The 18,649-nt window shown below is 41.5% G+C and overlaps 1 protein-coding gene across 1 annotated transcript; it reads left to right on the forward strand.

Moving 5' to 3' along the window:
* The first annotated feature begins 1,558 nt into the window (after positions 1–1,558).
* On the forward strand, positions 1,559–18,513 carry LOC134417251 (patatin-like phospholipase domain-containing protein 2). Its single transcript, XM_063154268.1, has 9 exons — positions 1,559–1,783; positions 6,516–6,748; positions 7,108–7,173; positions 9,849–10,058; positions 11,135–11,195; positions 13,276–13,494; positions 13,811–13,943; positions 15,120–15,236; positions 16,323–18,513. The coding sequence occupies exons 1-9, from the start codon at positions 1,597–1,599 to the stop codon at positions 16,612–16,614; spliced, it is 1,518 nt and encodes a 505-aa protein (XP_063010338.1). The 5' UTR covers positions 1,559–1,596; the 3' UTR covers positions 16,615–18,513.
* Positions 18,514–18,649: the final 136 nt, after the last annotated feature.

Consider the following 18,649-nt stretch of genomic DNA (forward strand, 5'->3'; position numbering starts at 1 on the left):
ACGAACACAGAATTGTTTGCAGATTGAAATTGCAACCTGAAAGCAGATTATTCTATAGTTTGCCTGCTATAAGCCTAGTGTTACTATCATAATGATTTTTCTTTAAGTTCAGGAATATTAAACAGAGGAGATCATGCGACACCTGCATACGCTGGCCCAGTGGATTCCTTTGAGCCGTGGATAACTGAGGTGATTGCTAAGCCTGCACCTGCCACGGCCCGCAGGGGCTGGGGAAGCGGTGCCGCCTCCCGCTGCCCGCCGTGCCCGGCAGATCCCAGATCCCTCCTTTCCTACCGGCGGATCACAGGGCGCGATCAGCCCGGCCAGCTGTCGGCACCCCAGCTCACCGACCCGGACCCACTGTGTCCCACTGATCCTAGACCCACTGTGTCCCACTGATCCCAGACCCACTGTGCCCCACTGATCCCAGACCCCACTGTGCTCCACTGACCCCGGACCCACTGTGCCCCACTGATCCCAGACCCCACTGTGCTCCATTGATCCCAGACCCCACTGTGTCCCACTGATCCCGGACCCACTGTGCCCCACTGATCCCAGACCCACTGTGCCCCACTGATCCCACCCCCACTGTGTCCCACTGATCCCGGACCCACTGTGCCCCACTGACCCCGGACCCACTGTGCCCCACTGACCCCGGACCCACTGTGCTCCACTGATCCCAGACCCCACTGTGCTCCACTGATCCCGGACCCACTGTGCCCCACTGATTCCAGACCCCACTGTGCTCCACTGATCCCAGACCCCACTGTGCCCCACTGATCCCAGACCCCACTGTGCTCCACTGATCCCGGACCCACTGTGCCCCACTGATCCCAGACCCCACTGTGCTCCACTGATCCCAGACCCCACTGTGTCCCACTGATCCCGGACCCACTGTGCCCCACTGATCCCAGACCCACTGTGCCCCACTGATCCCGGACCCACTGTGTCCCACTGAACCCGGACCCACTGTGCCCCACTGACCCGGACCCACTGTGCCCCACCGATCCCGGACCCACTGTGCCCCACTGATCCCGGACCCAATGTGCCCCACTGATCCCACACCCACTGTGCCCCACTGATCCCAGACCCACTCTGACCCCGCACCCCACTGCACGTCACGAACCCCGGAGCCCACCGGGCGCCGTGCGGCTTTGGAAGGGCGGTGGGCGGGCAGCGCCCCTCTGAACCGCTTCGCTCGGGGCGGGACTGGGAGGCAGGCAGGGCTAGGGTACCGGCGGAGGCTGCCCGAGGCAAGGGGCCCGAAGGGTCTGAGGGGACCGACGGCTCTGCGGAGAACGGGCGCAACGGGCGAGGGGGGGGCCCAGGGATCGCACCGCGGATCGCACCGCGCCTACACGGGACGGGGGCGCGAGGAGGCGGGGCCTAATTTGCATCTGCCCTCTGGTTGGCTGAGGTCGCCTTGTGCCACCGAGCGGCGGCTCGGGATTGGCTGCGGCGCGGCCGGCGGCGGGGGCGCGGCCGCCGTGCAACGCTAGGGGCGGCCGTGCCGGGTGCGCTCAGTCGCCGGGCAGCGGCCACCGCCACCGGGGCGCTCCGTCCGCGCCGGCCCCAGCGCGCGTCCCGCCGGCGACGATGCTGGACCGTGAGGGCGGCTGGAGCGTGTCCTTCGCCGGCTGCGGCTTCCTGGGCGTCTACCACATCGGCGCCGCCACCTGCCTGCAGGAGCGCGCCCCGCACGTCATCCGCGACGCGCGGCACATCTACGGCGCCAGCGCCGGGGCGCTCGCCGGCGCCGTCCTCGTCGGAGGCGGCTCTCTGGGTCAGCGGCGGGGCCAGGGGGAGCGGGGTGAGGCGGGCGGCAGGGGAGGGCCAGGTGCGGCGGACAGGGCCCGGTGCGGCGCGGGAAGGCGGGCGCCGCGCCGGGGTCGGGCCGCGGGGTTCGCCGGGCCGGGCCGGCTCCGATTCTCTGCTTCTCTTTACCCCTAAAACGTGTGCCCGTGGGTGGAATTACATCCGAGCGGGGTCCGTGGCGCAGGGAATGGTGCTGGCGATGCCCGGTCCGATCGCACACTCGCGCAGCCGGAAGGTCGGAGCTCCTCCCGTGCGTGTCCCCCCGAGGGGCTGCTATCGCCGCGCTGTCCAAAGTCCGGGAGTTACCTGGGAGAGGGGGAGGCGGCCGAGCCCTCACACCCTCAGAGCCAGCGGCCAGCCCCTGTAAGCAAAGTAAAGCTGTAAACAAAGTGTTAGCGTTGTTGGGAAATGGAGCATCTGTCTCCCTGCACGTGAAGTGCCGGGCAGCTTTATCTGGCTTCCTCCAAAGCTGCTCCTTTCTGGGGTAAGGCTAAGGGAGTTAAGGTCAGGGCTTAGGTTAGCTTTAACGTGCTTTTCTCTCTAATCTGGACACGGTATATGTTGCAAAGGTCGCTTAGGTGTATGGTTAGAAACAGTAGATTGATTAAATTCACTGATTTTAATTGTCATTTAAACAATAGAGGTAATCTTTTGTTGTATTTATGCCGGATTAAAGATGTTAGTTTGAAAGAGAATGTAATGTGCTTTGTGAAATACACACCTATTTTCTAGCAGTGTGAAAAATACACCTTACTTTTGCGTACTTAGGGCTCATGAATATACATTTTTCTAATTAATTGAAATTGATAAAAGCTATCAATATATCGAGGTGTTTAGGAAAAGCAGAAGGATTTCAGTTTAAGAAAATATATGAAATATCTGAAATGGTTTTCTTTCTAAACTAAAGGAATCCACTGAGTAACGCTTGTCTAGTTCATTACTCCATACTGATTGCTTTTTGCTAGCAGCAACCTTGACTAGTTTAGAACTAGAGGATTTTGCCAATTCAGATTTCATCTTAGGAGGAGAACAATGAGTACGTACCTCTTTTGAATTTGGAGAGGTTTGTGGGTTTTGCTGTTAAATTTCCGAGGAAAAAATCCACTGATAGAAACAAGCAGAAATTCTCTGTAAGTACAGGAGAGCAGTGCTTGTCCCTGCTGCTTTAGCTCCTGAGCTCTAGCACATAAGCTTAATTTCTTCAAAGCTTTAGCAGTAAACTTGTGGTGCTTAATTTCATTTTGCTGTAATGTCCAAAGATGACACACTTGAGTTATTATGAGCCTGCTATTAGCTTTTGAAACAAATAATATTTTTCCCCAATAGCTGGTATTTTTAGAACGTACCAAGTTTTAAGTCTTAAGTCATTGTAAATGATTTGAGAAGGAAGCTGTCTTAAATATTTGAAGCACTCTTGAGCCCAGAAAACGTATATTGTTTATTTGGCAGTATGAGTTAATAACAGCTTTTAAATGGTTTAGCACTTTAATAATTAAGAGTTGTAGATTTCAAACTATTACCTTTCCCAGTTATTACCAATCTCATATGTCAACTGAGATACCTGATTTTCTCAAACTAATAGAATTTGTGTGTGGTCACTGTCCAAGGTAGCAAATTCCATGGGCAGTGTTTTTCTACTGGGGGAAAAAAACCCAAACAAAGGCATCACTTGCAAAATAAGTCAAAACAACCTACATGCTAAAATCTGTGAATTGCTGTAAATTGACAAAACTAATAAGGTACTCCCATGCTTATTCTCTGAGTTTCTAGCTGCTGTGTTTTGTTAGCTTGTGTGGAAGCAGAAGATGGTAAATAAGCTGTAAAGAAACTCTGTTTTACAGTGATAATAAGATATAATTTGTGAGTTTGTATCGTATGCCTCTCTTACTCTGATGTACATTAATGTGCAGTATTTGTGGTTCCTGCAGCTGGAGGTGTTAGCAAGTCCTGTGTTTTTTTATCACAGCTGCATTTTCCTGTGGGTACACAGAGCCCAGCTCTTCCTAGAGGTGAGAAGAACAATGAGAGGCAGCAGGCACAAGCTGGAACCTGGTACATTCAGATGAGGTGTAAGGAAAAGAAAATTGCTGTGAGAGTGGTAAAATAGTAGAACAGCTTCCCAGAGAGGCTGTGGGATCTCCACACTTGGAGATGTTTGGGGTTTGCCAGGACCCAGCCCTGAGCTGGTCTGTGTGCTAGTGCACACAAAACAGGGGGTGCAAATCTGTGAGCAGGGGTTGTGGCTGAAATCTAAGTGCTGATTTAATTTCTTACAGCCTTGCAGCCAGATGTTTTAAGTGAAGAGTTTTCTCTTTGACTCTGATTGCCTACTGGGTAGGTGGGGAGTCTGTGCAACTTCAAAAGTGGATAAATACAAACATTCTCTCATGAATGGAGAAGAAAAGTGTACTTTTATGGACTGACAAAGAGATTTCCCTCATTAAATTTGGGGGAGGTTGGGAAGCTTAGCCATGACTGTTGTTTTGAGGATGAAGTGCATTCCAGGCTATTCCAAACTGGAATGTTAAAGTTGCACTGCTTGGATCTCCTGGAGATCTGATATTTTGATGGTGCTGTGATCATCCATTCCAGTGAGGCACTTAGAGAGAGCAGGTTTAGTGCAGGCTGCAAATACAATGGCAGCTTTTACTCAGTGAAATGAACGAACAGTTAACAAACAATTAAAAATCAGAATGCAGAACTATAACAGGAAACAGTTCCATTTATTAGGAATATTAATTTCTTTAGCTCTCCTGTGTTTCAAAAATAGAACAGATGGACCAAGACCTGTCTAAAATCCCAGTTTGACTTGAGCTCTAGCCCTTAGTCCCTTTTAGAGAAGTTCCTGTTTTGGAATACACCAGCCTAAGAGGTAACTGTATTTTAGTCCCGTTGGAAAGGAAGGGAGAAGGAAAAGAAGTTGGACTACTTTGAAAAGAAGTTGGACTACTACTATTTTGTTGAATTATTAACAAAAAGCTTTCTAAATTTTCAGTGTTTAATATCACATCCTCTTAGATAGAACTTCTCCTTTTTTGTTTTTTCTTTCTTTTTTTCCTTGATTTGGAGCCCTTCCAGGGTTTAAAATAGGTTTCAATAAACAAAATGTCAGCTTTTTTTTGTTTTGTTTTGTTTTTTTTCCTTATGAGCTACTTTGAGCATAGAAATTCTTGTATTTGAAGACAATGGGTAACTGCTAAATCAAATTGCATGTGTTGGTTTGTATTTTAGAAAAAGCAAGTGACTTGCTTGGTGCATAAGCTTTCCAAAGTATTTATTTTGGAAATGGTAATTATTGCATATGCTCCAAGACTGCTCTTCCTGGCCAGAGTTCTGGTAGTTCAGTATCTCAGGTTCCTACAATGTGGCTATTTTTAGAAAGTTTAGAAGACTGGGCATTGCTAAATTAAAAAAAAAAAAAAAAAAGAGTTGGTAATGACTATCTGGATGCAGGGAAAATTAGAACTGCTAGAACTGCCTGATTCTGCTTTTGGAAGCAAGTTTGTTACTGGTCAGAATATGACTTGTGCAGTTTTTTAATTTGTGTGTAAAATGTGTTTTACTAAGATAAACATATATTTAACTATGAACAGTGAGCTGTGTCTAAATTGTTTTCTGTCTTCTGGGGCGGGGTTGGTGTCAGGCTACCTGTGTCAGTGGATCTGTGGCCCAGGATTTCCCTCTGTGAGGATGGAATGAAACAATTGAAGTGGTAAAAACAAAGTGTGTCTGATACCTAAGATTTTGTAGAGATGCTCTTTTGGACATAGACTCTTAGTTGAGAATGATAAATGTTTAGTTAATGCTCTTTGAGAGGGAATAACATTGTAGAAATGTAATATTTCTGGAAATTAATCTGTGCTCAAAGGCTTAAGCAGAGTTGTTGCCAGTGCAGTGCTCACATTTGAACTGATAAATTTAATTTATCTGTTCTAGCAAACTCAAGCATGTAAGTTCTGAAAATATTTTTAGAAGCCTATCACTCAGGCTGATAAGGTGTTACTTTGAGCTTCCCACCCTTTCCTTCACCAAACTGACAAGCAATTTCCTCAAAGTGTGTCCTGGAGAAATGTGACATTCTAAGTTCAAACAAACCATTGCAGGTGGATGAGCTGATCTTCCTCCTGTGACTAAATGTTGAGAAGATTTTAGTGTTCATCAGGGACGGTCCTGTCTTCTGTAGTGGTTTGAAGTTCCCAAACATAGATTTAATTGGAGAAAAGATTATGTGTCTGTTACTGTAAAAATGCACCTACCTGTCATTCCTACCTACCAGATCACACTTCATGCTCCCATTAGTGTGTTTATGTATCAATGAGGAAAAATTGTGCCCTGAAACCTTTATTTTGGTTCATCTTTTTTTTTTTTTTTTTTTTTTTTCCCTCAAAAAATGCGTTACTGGAATGATTAATTCCTAATGCAGGTGTCTCATATGGGTATTTTACACTTAGAATCTATATCTTAATGACATATTAGTAGCTTAATCTTCACCAAGAGATCTTTTTGAAAGTTTAATTTTTTTTTGTCTCTCAGAAAACTCCTAAACTCATTAACCATGTTGAGGAGTTACTTAATCTGTTAAAAAGCTCTTGCATTTTCATTCTAGTGCTAAGAGAGATAAGTTGGAGCTCTAGATACGCTTTATTAGGCCAAATGTGGATTGTGTTTCTGCTGTTTAATGCAATGTATTTTCTTTCCAGCTCAGGCTTGTGCAGATGTTCTGGCATTAGCCAAAGAAGCTAGAAAGCGAAATCTGGGTCCTCTTCATCCTTCCTTTAATGTGATAAAGATAATAAGAGATGGGCTGATGAGAAATCTTCCAGAAAACACGCACCAGTTGTCATCAGGCAGACTGTGCATTTCACTAACCAGAGTATCAGATGGCAAGAATGCCTTGATATCTAATTTTAACTCTAAAGAAGAAGTTATACAGGTATGTTTCTTTTTGGCAACTTTTAGAAACTTCTATACTTATTTAATTCTATACTTACTTTAGAAACTTCTTTCTGCTTTAAGCATTTTAGATATTCTTACTCTGACAGCGTTTTAAAGAGGAATTCAAGCATTTTTAAACCAGATTCATGTACTGCTTTTCCCAGTCATTGTGTCTGTGAACTGTTTTAGGGAGGAGGTGCAAGGGATCAGTCATAAAAAAGGAAAAATGCCTTAAAAGTGTAGTGGATCTAATGAAACTATAGTCTTAGCGAATAAGAACTTATTTTATAAAGATAAGTGTTTGTGTCAGTAATGGAACAGTTAACATTTAATTTTTATGGTCTCATTTTCTTACAGGCTTTAATCTGTAGTTCATTTGTCCCTATTTATTGTGGTCTCATTCCACCATCGTTTAGAGGTGTGGTAAGTCTCTATTGTTAAGATCTAAAAATAGTTCTAGCTATTCTAAAAATATTAAGAATGCATGTGGGGCTTTTTGTTATCCTACTGTAAAGTAAATAACTTCATCATTGCTTCTAGTTTTGTAGCTGTAACAACTTTCCAAAAAAAGACAGGAAAGCGGAATGTGTGGAAGATATTACATGTATTTTAACACACTTATTGTCTCTCTGTCCCTCCTCTGCCCCGTAAAATTCATTAATAAAAGAAAAATATATAATATAACGAATATGTAACCTATGGATCAATATTTATTGAAGGAAGTGATGCTCTTTCACCTGCACAAATTTACAGGAAGAGTCACCTAAAACTTTTGAAAAAAATGTCTCGTAATATAGTTTATTGTGTATCTTCCTGTTCTGCCTGTAGGGATATCTGCCTTACTACTGGAATAAAAGTTCTGTGTTCAGTTAGGTGCAGACAAAGCTTTCCATTGCCTTCTGGCATTTGTATTCAGTGTAAGAAAGCTTACTTTTTAGAGGCAAAATATCAGTATATTAGTATGTTCTATTGCTTCCCAGGAACTGCTGGTTCCAAAGCCTCTTAATACTTCATGGCTGTACTGGGCTCTCTACAGTCCCCTTGTTTAAGAGACAAAATCTGCAGGAAAGTTGGCATGGTTTGTTGTAGGTGTTATAATTACAGGTCTGGAAGCAGATCTGCATTTCAAATCAAGGCAGTGACATCGGTGCCTTTTTGTTACCCTGTTCTTTTCCCTTACATTTGCTTTCTCTCCAACTCTGGTGCTCTTTGCGCAAGGAGAAGTGAAGGAAGAAAGAAAACTTTAAATGTCTTTGATTACACACTGTTCTCAAGGCAATTTGCAAGTATTAAAAGGTCAATAATGAATGTAAAATGTTTTTGTGGTTTTTTTTTTCCTTTATGCTGAAATTTAAGCAAAAGTGATTAGAACTGTATAGGGATTTTCTTTATCTGTACTTCTAAACCTTGTATGTCTCCTTAAACTCTTCCAGATTAAAGGTGTTATGAAAACAGGACGTTGGACTACATCCAAGGTTTAGGTAGATCCAGGCTAATCTGGCTGTTCAGTTCTTGTCACCAGACAACAATGTTATTTTAAAAGGCTTAGTTCAGAGTACAAAAACATACAAGGGATGCTTTATTTGGCCATATTTTGAGGAAAGGAAGGCATAATTCTATTATTTTAATCTTTGCAATTCTTTTTAGACTATTTTAATGCTTAGGAGGCATTTTTTGATGTAACTTGGTAAGAATACCACAGTTATCTGTGCTTGGCATGACTCCTATAGGCTTAAGCACAACAGAATGTCAAAAATGTAAACTTTGGGGCATTTTGCTGTTTACTGCTTGGGATTCCTGCCTATATACTGTAAAACAAAGTCTTAAGGATAACATTTAAAAGGGGTATCTAACTGCCAATTCAAAAGCTTTTGTGTGTGGTGGCTTTCATTTGTTTTTTTACTCTTTCAAACACAGCAGTGGTTTTAGATTTAAAAAATGACTTGGAGGAACAGCTGAGCAGGTACTCCAAATCATGAAAATCATTTAGATCAGTAGAACAGTGACTCAGATATGTACTTCCTACTTCCACCTTTTAATAATTTTCATGAGAAAGGTCTTCCTTTGCCAGACCTGTTGTATTTTATTTATGTCACAAAGGACTTGGGGATTTCACTTGTACTTTAGTGATTGCATTACACACCTAAAGTTTGGCAGTAGCTGCATGCTGCTGGGTCCAGAGGGTATCCTGGGAAGCTGACAGGCCATGAGCTGCCCTCTTCCTCATTCCTCATGTGTTTCTCAGAAATTCCTAATGTGTTTCTCAGAATGGTCAGGGCCTGAGTATCAGGGGAGCTGAAACTGATAATCCAGGTTGCTCCTGCAAATCAGTGCTCTGTTACATTTATGTTTGACAAGGACCTATAGTTTTGGGTTGCTGCCCTTTTAGGAAGGAGGACAGTGCAGCCTCTGAACCAGCAAAGCTGGTGGTGTGGGAGCAAACCAGTTCCCTGTGGCCCACTGGAACCTGGCTGCTGCGAGTGAGTGGAGGGGGCTGTCTGTACCACTGCAGCTGCTGCACTAGACAGTAGTTACCCCAAAACAGAGCACTTTGGGGCTTGGATCTTAAAATGTCTGAGGTGATGATGTATTAAAACTACAGAAATGAGTGATTCAGTGTGAAGGAGACAAAAGCATAACCTGAAACTTGCACACGAAGCACAACAGGTGTCTGTGACTTGGCAGTGTTTCTGAAGCACTGTCCCGTTTTTACTCACACTTTCCTTATGTCCAAATCTTTTTTGATGCTTTTCTATCAAATTCTAATTATGAAGAGTACTTTCAAGTCAGAATGGTTTAGTATCTTGGAACTTGAACTTTGAAGCATGGAGCTGCTTCTCTCTGCAAGTTGTGTAGGATTATCATCTTAAAAAAACATACTGAAAAATCCCAAAGGGAATGTGCTTGCACTGCCTATGGAACTATAGGTAGGAATGTTTATTTGCTTTAGAGAACAGATCATGCCACTCAAAATGTTTAGCTTGGGAGCACCAGGCTGAAGCTAGAGCCTTAAGTGCTGTTTCATTGTTGCATGGGGGACTGATGCTCCTCTGACATGGCCAGCCCTTGAGATGTGTTGTTTCTGCTCCTTTTTGTAGCGCTACGTGGACGGCGGAATCAGTGACAACTTGCCTCACTATGAGTGTAAGAACACCATCACAGTGTCCCCTTTTGCTGGGGAGTGTGACATCTGTCCCAAGGGCAAGTCAGCCAACTTCCATGAGATGAACGTGACCAACACCAGCATCCAGTTCAGCCTGGGCAACCTTTACCGCTTAACACAGGCACTCTTTCCACCTGAGCCCAAGGTCAGCCCCTGCCTTCCTTTGCTTCATCTCTCCACATAAAAGCTTTTGCAGAAAGTTGCAGCATCTTAGCTTTTCATCCAGTCACATAAACTTCTCTGTGGATGTATCTTGTTTCTATTATTTTATGTTTTGTCTATGTCCTCCTTGGTTTTAGTCTCTCTCAGACTAAAAATGCATATCCAGCTACTGGCTTTCAGTATTTATTTGGGAATTGTCACAGGATTCTATCATAAAATCAAGACTGGGAAATGAACTACTGTCAGTTTGTAGTCCTTAAATGTTTGCCTGCTAAGAAATTAGAAGAAGTTCTAAAGTTTCATGGTTTTGTAAAGATCTTAAATAATACTTGTCACAGGCAAGTTGCCTTTAAACTTTGCTTATTGCTGTTAGTTGCAGAGCTGAAGAGGGAAATGCTCTTGAATTGCTGTTGTGAAAATTATTACAAAATAAAACCAGACCTTTTCAACTGGCTTGGGATATAGTACAGCAAAGAAGCAATTTTTCTGACTGCTGCAGATATATTTAAACTGCAGGCTTTTTGACCACTTCAAGACAAATTCTAAATTCTACTTATGCAGGCTTTATTTTTTGTTTTCTTCTACTAGTACCCTTGTGTATGTGAGCTGGTATTGCATTTGGTAAAAGATATTTTCATAGCAAAGATAAGTCTGAGCCTGAGCATCAGAATTGCACAGCTAATTTTTCAAAGCTTTGGGAAGTAAGAAGCACTGGGAGGGAATGAGGGGAATTGACACACTCCAAATACCCTGTTTCATTGCTGCTAGCAGCTTCTGAAGAGCTAATCAAGGAAACGAGAGGGAAGTCTTCCAAACTGTGGGAATGCCATCATTCCGTGCATCTTTAACAGCTGAAAGTTAAGTTAATGTACATGATCACTTATTCATCATCACAGTAGCCATATTAACCTGAATCTGCTGGATTCCAGCAATTGTTAAGGTAGCTTTTTTTCTTACAATAGTGGAAGGTGGAGGAAATTGGCTCTTTATTCTGCAAACTGTTGATCTGAAGTTGAAATTTCTTTTTATTTGTCTGACTCATTTACTCTATATTTCCAGGTGCTCGGAGAGATCTGTGAGCAGGGGTATTTGGATGCTCTTAAATTCTTGAAGGAGAATGGTATGTTAAACTTTCAGATAATTACTGATTATATGGTCTTAACCTAAGTTTAAAAAACAAACAAAAAAAAAACCCAGATCAAAACAAACAAAAAGAGTGAGAGGGTTGTGTGTAGCTAAGAAGGGGATTGGTCTTTGAGAATTTTAGAAGGAACTTGATAGTTTTATTCTTGTAGAAATGCAACAGTTATAGTTCACCTGAGGTGAGCTGTGCCACACAAAAATTGAACTTTCAGAGTTTTGACAAATCTGTGTGAAGTAAATGTTAAGTGAAATTTCCAAAGAATTCCAGTTCTAGGCAAATCATATTATTACTTGGCTTTATCTTAATTGTGCAGGATGGGTATAGGCTACTGCTTCCCACTCCTCTGAAGCCTGTACCTTCTATTACCTCCACTCTGCTGTCATCCAAGTGATTTTCTGGTAGTCCAGAAGTGGGAGCTGTCTAACAACAATAAAAACTCAGTTACAGACAAACCCTCTGGGTGAGACAAGACTTTAGAAGATGACAACTTATAATGGAGCAGTTGTTGACACCCAGATAAGTTTAGGAAGAAGAATTACGAGTTCTGCTACTCTACTCCTAGAATTCTAATAACATGTTTTATATTGATAAATATTGTTGCTCTGCAAGCTTTGAGACAAACAAGTTGAAAACAGTAACTTGATATTAGGATGAAGTTAGCCATGTGTTAAATGTGCCTGGGCCCTGTAGTCTTTGGATGCAGAAGGAAATTGGTACTGGGTCAGATCACAGCTGCAGGATGTGAGCAGTCATTGATGTACTCTGCTGATACCTGGTTACTGAATATTCAAGTTGTCTTGAAACAGTTCTCTTCACTGAAGAACCTCACAGTTCTGCTTAAGAGCTTGATTTTCTATAATGTTATTATTATGTGTTATTATTATTTAATGAGAAAGTCTTGCATTGTAGCTTTTACAGCATGATTAAAAGCACAAACTCTACAAAGAGCCTCTGGTTTGAGGTTGTCTGTGCTGAGCTGGGTTCTGTTGCTGTCCTGCACCCACTGGTTTCCTGTAGGCAAGTTTCCATCTGACACTAATATCTGATGTTCTTTGCAGTTCTTCCTTGGTCTCTCTGCCCCATGTTCTCTCTGTATTGCACTATTGTCCTCCTTTTCACACTGCTAATCCTGTGATCAACTTTGTTTTTATTCTGTCACAGGGTTGTTTTGCGTTGAGCTTAATCAATGATAATTATAACCCTTCCCAGGTCATTCATTATGCATCACCTTTCTTATTATTTCAGCTGTAGGAATTAATCCCCCCCTCCCCATCTGTGACACTTCAGATATTTTCCTTTGCTAAATTTACTGTATATTCTTTTGACACTTGTCTTTTGCTAGTACTTGCAGTTAGGATATAGGTTCTGTTGTATGCAGGTGTAGATTCTATTCAAATTTAGTAATCTCGTTACATATGGAATTTTAAAATTGTTTTCTGGAAATCAAGTGTAAATAAAATTCTTGTGTTTTTCTCTTTGTATTCGTGATCCAGTGCTTGTTTCTAAGGTAGTTATCAGTGCTATTTCTTAATTGGCACCAGTTTTGCAATGCAACCCATTTTGATTTAGATCTGTTCTTTGGATACAACTGGAAAAAATATTGTAACCTAGTTGCTTTCCTTTTCAACCCTTTTGTAGCAATGCCTCAAAGTACTCATGTGATACTTGGCATGTCAAATTTCCCAAATATATGATGTGTTTTAGGTGTTTTCTTTCAAATACATATTAAATCAGCTTTCCTCCTCTCCTTTAAATCCTTTGCTTTCTTGCAGGAACACAATTTTGGTAAATGACTGTGTGTTTCCAGGGCAGTTTCACTTAATTGGCCACTTTTTTCCTTCTCTTTAGAACCTGTTTTAAAGTAAGATCTAAACCTTCAGAAGAGCCATCACTGTGATTAAACATTTGTGGGATCCTAAGAGCCAGATGCATTTGACATGGGGTAGATGATGGTGTTCCATCTTTGATCTTTGCTCAGACACACAGACTTCAGGTGCTGTACAGGTACTCAGGAGACTGTGGATCAAACCTAAGTGAAAGCTCTTGACTCTTTCAGGTATTCTGAATGACTCAATTTATATCCACTTGTCCTTCACAAAAAAAACCCCCCATGAGGCTGCACAACAACACCTTGACCATGTGAAGAGAAGAAAATTGACGGAAAATAACGGAGTAGAAACTTTGAAAATGACCAGCTTAAACGACCAGCTAAAGCAAAACCCATGGCCTTTGGAGAAGAGCATATTTGAGAGTCTACCTCCCAGACTTCGTAAAGGTGCATGCTTCAGGCTGTTTCCTCTAACTCTGAGTGGCAAACTTTGACTTTTTTTTTCTTTTTTTACATTAATTCCTAGATTTATTGCTTAGAAGTTCTGGATAGTGTGTTTTGTCCCTGTGCCATGAGTCTGTGTTCCCATATTTTAAAATATCATAGACAAAGTTTATGGTCAGAGATTAATTCTTTCATTATCTAACTGAACTTTATTCAGTAACACTTGATAATGTTGACTGGATATTACAAAATTCTGTGAAAATTATTGAAACTGTTTTAGATAGTAAGTAACATCTTTTCCCTAATAATTGTTCTTAAGCACTTCAGGAAGCTTGTAAAGAACAGAATGGGTTCTATGCTCAGTTCTCTAAGCTGTTCCCCATGCGGGTGATATCCTACCTGATGCTGCCCTACACGCTCCCAGTGGAGTCTGCTTACTCGGTCGCTTTACGGTAAGGAACTTGTGAAGAGCTCTTCTAGAATTATCATCATTTTGGAAATGTGCTCATTGAGAGCTTGTTCAGTGTTGGAGGCATTCTGGGATGCAATAAATCAAATGGTAACTGTCAAAATACCTATTATTTCTACCTATGTCATGCATCCTAAAGCCTATATAATCCAAGACTAGATAAATAAACATATTAAGAAGCTTCTTAAATTATATACTCATATTACTAATAGCTACCTTGTAATTGCTCAAAAGAAGCAGCCTTAGTTGTGCTTTCCAGGAATACATTCTTTACTATATTCTGCAGGGGTATCTGAACTCTCTCCACATCTCTCTTGTGCTTCTTTCTGAAGTCTGGAGTGAAATCCACTGTTTACTCACCATATAAATTCTCTTACCAGTTTTGTTTAGGTTGACTGAAAGTTGTGATCTTGAAGTAGGGCTTAATTTGATAAGTTTCAATTCTTGTCAAGGAGAAGTTATGCTCAATTAATTCACTGTGAATTCTAATCTTTGTGCTTGCTTAAGGGAATTCCAGTCCTTAAGCAGCAGATGTCATGACTATCTTTAGAGAATGTTAAAAAATAGTTCTGGTAATTAAATCATATAGAACTCCAGTGAAGTATTTTGTTTCTGTGCCACTGAATGTGGCACTTCCATGCCATTTTTGGTGGATGGGGAGGCAGCAAGTTTCTCCAGGTGTCTCTGTGGCGTTTTCCTCCTTGTCCCACGCTGATGTTCCTGACCCCTGTTAAGGGGTATCATAAAGAAAAAAGTACAATTAGTACATTATTCTTGTTCTGCCTTCTCTTTGTTCTTCCATTATGCTTTTCTTTTGTTCTTCCTCTTCTACCTTGCTGTAAAGTGAGCAGAAAGTTCCTACCACAAAGGCCTTGGAGACAGGAATATTATGCAGGATTCCTGTGCTGGTCACAGGGTGTGGAATGCACACACTGGTCAGCCACTGAGAGATGCAGTGATTTGTGGTGCCCCTTTTCTTAGCTTGTAGAAGAGAGCTAAAAGGGTTAGGAGGGAATTCAGGGAGAAGAAATAGAAACCTTGCTTAGGGGAGTTGGTTTGGGGAGAAAAAAGCTGTTCTGGATGTGGGACAGGGTGTATAAAAACATAACTGAGATTAAATCTCCTGCTTACAAAAGCTGTGTTTTGGTTTTGCCTGCAGGTTGGTGAACTGGTTTCCTGACATGCCTGCTGACGTTCGATGGATGCAGGAGCAGCTTTTTCGGATTGCTGCCACAGTTTATGCCCAGGCTAAAAGCAAGCTGTTCTGTACAGCCAGGTAAAGTGCAGTGCTGCTGCATGCAAATGATGCAGTTTTAGAAATTCTCTATTTTTGAAATCAGTTAAAGTCTTTTCTTGAATAAGAAAATCCAACATTAGTTGGCTTTTGAGGCATCTCACCAAGCAAAATGTAGCTCTTGGTATATATTTGCTATTCATCCTACTGTTCTCTCCTCAGTTACTTGATAGCACATGTAATCCAGTGTCTTTTCTTCCTTCTTAGTCATATTTCTGGTTCCTTTCCACAATATCTACAGGTTGGATATTAGGAAAAAAAATTTCATGGAAAGAGTCATAAAGTTCTGGAATGGTCTGCCCGGGGAGGTGGTGGAGTCCCCATCCCTGGATGTGTTTAATAAAAGACTGGATGTGGCACTCGGTGCCATGTTTTAGTTGAGGTGTTAGGGCATGGATTCGACTCAGTGATCTTGAAGGTCTCTTCCAACCTAGTCGTTCTGTGAATAAATTTGGAGATTGTCACCTTCCTGCTTTTACCCTTATTTAGCAGTCTCTCATATTCCAGTTTTACCAATCCTGAATCTCTTAATCTGAGACAGGCTTTGGGAAGACACAGAATCACAAGTTTGTCTCAGAAATAACTTCTAAGAGGGGTTCTTTGCTCTCTGCATCACGAATAAACAGAAACGCGGTTTTCCTTGTGGAAAAGCAGCTCAAGCAGTGTTGAAGTGTCTGTGTATGGCAAGTTGAGGTATTTTTGTTTGTGAGAGGGATTATGGCATGTTGTTTTGTTGGGTTTTTGTTGTTTGGAGTTGTTTTTTTTTTTTTTTCCCAAAAGCACTGCAAGAGAGAAGAGAAAACTTTAAAATAAAATAGGGTATTCTTGGCTAAAACTTCAGTTTCCTGTTTCTCAAATTGGAAAAGGCTAACCTGGTGATTCAAGTGCTGGTTTAGTGTAGATAAGTTCTGTTCCAATTGTTCAGGTTAGTGATAACAAGCTGATTGTTAAGTGCAATGCAGAGATAGCCTTTGGGAAGGTAAATGACTGTATTTGCTATTTGTAAACATGACAAAAATGCCATTGAAACACTAATAATCTCCTTTTCCTTCCTTATTTTTTAAACAGGAAAGACAATTTTGCATCACTAAGAAAATGTCAGACTGTCCCATCTACTGTGGAATTTCGTTCTTCATACTGCCACCTTAAAATGCCTCACTCTGCTGCACACATTGAGAGCTGGCTCTGGGAATCTTCATGCTTCATGCAGTCAGCTATGAAAAATGCTCCTGCTGATATCCAGGAGCAGTCTGACTTAAAGTCCTATCCTAATTTCCTCCCAAATCCTGATGAATCTGCATTGGAAATAGATGTTGACTCTTCCTCAGAGACAAGTTTCCAAACTGCTCCAGAGTATTAATAGGGAAGTACATCCCACAGTTTCCAAAATTGAAATTGGGGAGAGAAAATTAAAACCTAGACTAGGTATCACTTTGTTTGTTGCCAATAAGTCTTGGGAAATTACTTGTTTACAGCCTTCCTGACAAATCTGCCTTGGGACTCTTACTGTTTTAAGGATTATAAAAACAGTGGCTGCTATACTAAGTAACAGATTATAGCTCTGTCGAAGCACCAGCTCAATCAGCTCTACTAAGACTTGTAGTTAAACAGTGTCTCTCTGGAAATAAATATTTTTAAAAATTCCTTCCAGCATAAAAATGTAAATTCTGTAAACAGATTGTTAGACAAACAGGCATATATAACAGAACATTTTTTAAAATGGAACAATATTGTGTGTTAGGATTACTTTTATAGCACTTAAATGGAACTGGATTTTTACTCCCTGAAGAGGAATACACAAGTGAGTTTCTTAGTGGCCTCCAGTGTCCATTTGCCTTATATTTAAACATACTGTTGTGTTTATGGAAAGTTGTCTGCAGAGGATACTGTAGGAACAATATTATTCTAGGTTGTTGTATGTACTCTGCAGTTCCTATTACCTTTTCTCTGTGTCTCTTTCTCTCCTGAAATACTTCAGGCAAAAATGGCATGAGAAATCGGACACCTTCCCCTGAAGTATAAACAAGTACACTTTCAGTGACTTCAGAGGACTTTTTTTTTTTTTTTTTTTTTTTGGAACTTAACATAAAGGCTTAATACTTGATCAAGTATTGAAAAGTAGGTAAAATAGTAACTGTGGTTAGTAGCAAGCAGTATGTGGAGAATATGTTAAACTTTACAGGAGATCTTAACAAAAATCAATTTATAGCAAGTGGTGAATCATGTTTAGGTTGTCTCTCTAATTGTTGCCCCATTGTTTTGGGGGTATTTTTCCCCTCCAGTTTCAGAGATTTTTCTTTCCTTCTTTCACTTACCTGTTGCTAAAGGAAGAAAAAGAAAGGTGTCCCTCCTATCTCAGGTAGGTAAGATGACCCAAAGGAAGTTTCCCAAGACTGTCAGGCACAGCAAAAGTGTAAGGCTTGGTGGAAGTATCAATATTCAGGGAGCTCTGCAGAGGTCTCAAATAATAGGTAGAAAATTTAGCCAAATCATACCTCTATTGAGAAATGGCAGCTTAAACCATTTCCACTACAAAGGTTCTGCATGATTTTAACAAAGACAATGCATTAGTGGATGAGAGCATCTGGGAAGGAAAGTAATGTTAGGATTAATTGCTGTTCTCATGGCTTATCAGGTCTTGTACAATTTTTGAGTAGAAGGAAACAATAATGGCTTTAAAGTTGATTTGCACATGTGTTTGGGGGAGCCTTTCAATTGAGAGGGAATTCTGTACAACCCAGGGAAGAGCTGCTTGAGGACCTCTTGTTCAGAGAAAGGGGTTGGATTGTGATGCTCAGGAGCTGGGATATGGGAGTGTGAGCTTTGGGCAAAATGTAGCACTTGAATTGGGGCTACCTTTCAAACAGTGTCTCAGTTGTGATTTCCCTAAGCTTGGAGTGCTGCATTTTACAATATTCAGATGGATTTTAGGTTGGGGATGAAGTGCTGAGCTCTCTATTTCTGTACTCTACAAGGCTGGTGCTACTTTACTTCGACTCTTCTGTTCATTTTTTGGACTTGCAAGAAAAAATGTTGGAATTGTTACTCTAACTACAATTAAAATATATAAGATCTGTTTTATATTGTCTTCATTCATTAGTTTACCAGTTTGTTTTAGAATTAAATCAGGAATGCCAAGTTTTGCTTCTGTTCTTTGTTGGAATACTTCTATTAACTACATTTAAATCAACCACTTCTACTGTTGGGCACAGCTCCCATTTTGTCTCCTTTTTCTAAAATAAAAACACAATCTCTGTTACTATGGTCTCTGAGCTTTCTTGAGTGTAATTCACCCTAGTGCAAGTTAAATGTCATTGATGGCTCTGAGGTGTTTTTTTTAAGAGTACTACTCTGAAGTTTGAGAGATGCTTGTGCATACTCTGGCTGGACCTGAA

The sequence above is a fragment of the Melospiza melodia genome, chromosome 4, assembly GCF_035770615.1.
Source record: "Melospiza melodia melodia isolate bMelMel2 chromosome 4, bMelMel2.pri, whole genome shotgun sequence".
In the NCBI taxonomy this organism is placed as follows: Eukaryota; Metazoa; Chordata; class Aves; order Passeriformes; family Passerellidae; genus Melospiza; species Melospiza melodia.

Excerpts from the sequence above, each read along its gene's own strand:
- LOC134417251 (XM_063154268.1), top strand. The coding sequence starts at position 1,597 with ATGCTGGACCGTGAGGGCGGCTGGAGCGTGTCCTTCGCCGGCTGCGGC. Across the intron at positions 6,749-7,107 it reads CTAAAGAAGAAGTTATACAG|GCTTTAATCTGTAGTTCATT; the intron begins GTATGTTTCTTT and ends ATTTTCTTACAG. Across the intron at positions 13,944-15,119 it reads GCTTACTCGGTCGCTTTACG|GTTGGTGAACTGGTTTCCTG; the intron begins GTAAGGAACTTG and ends TTTTGCCTGCAG.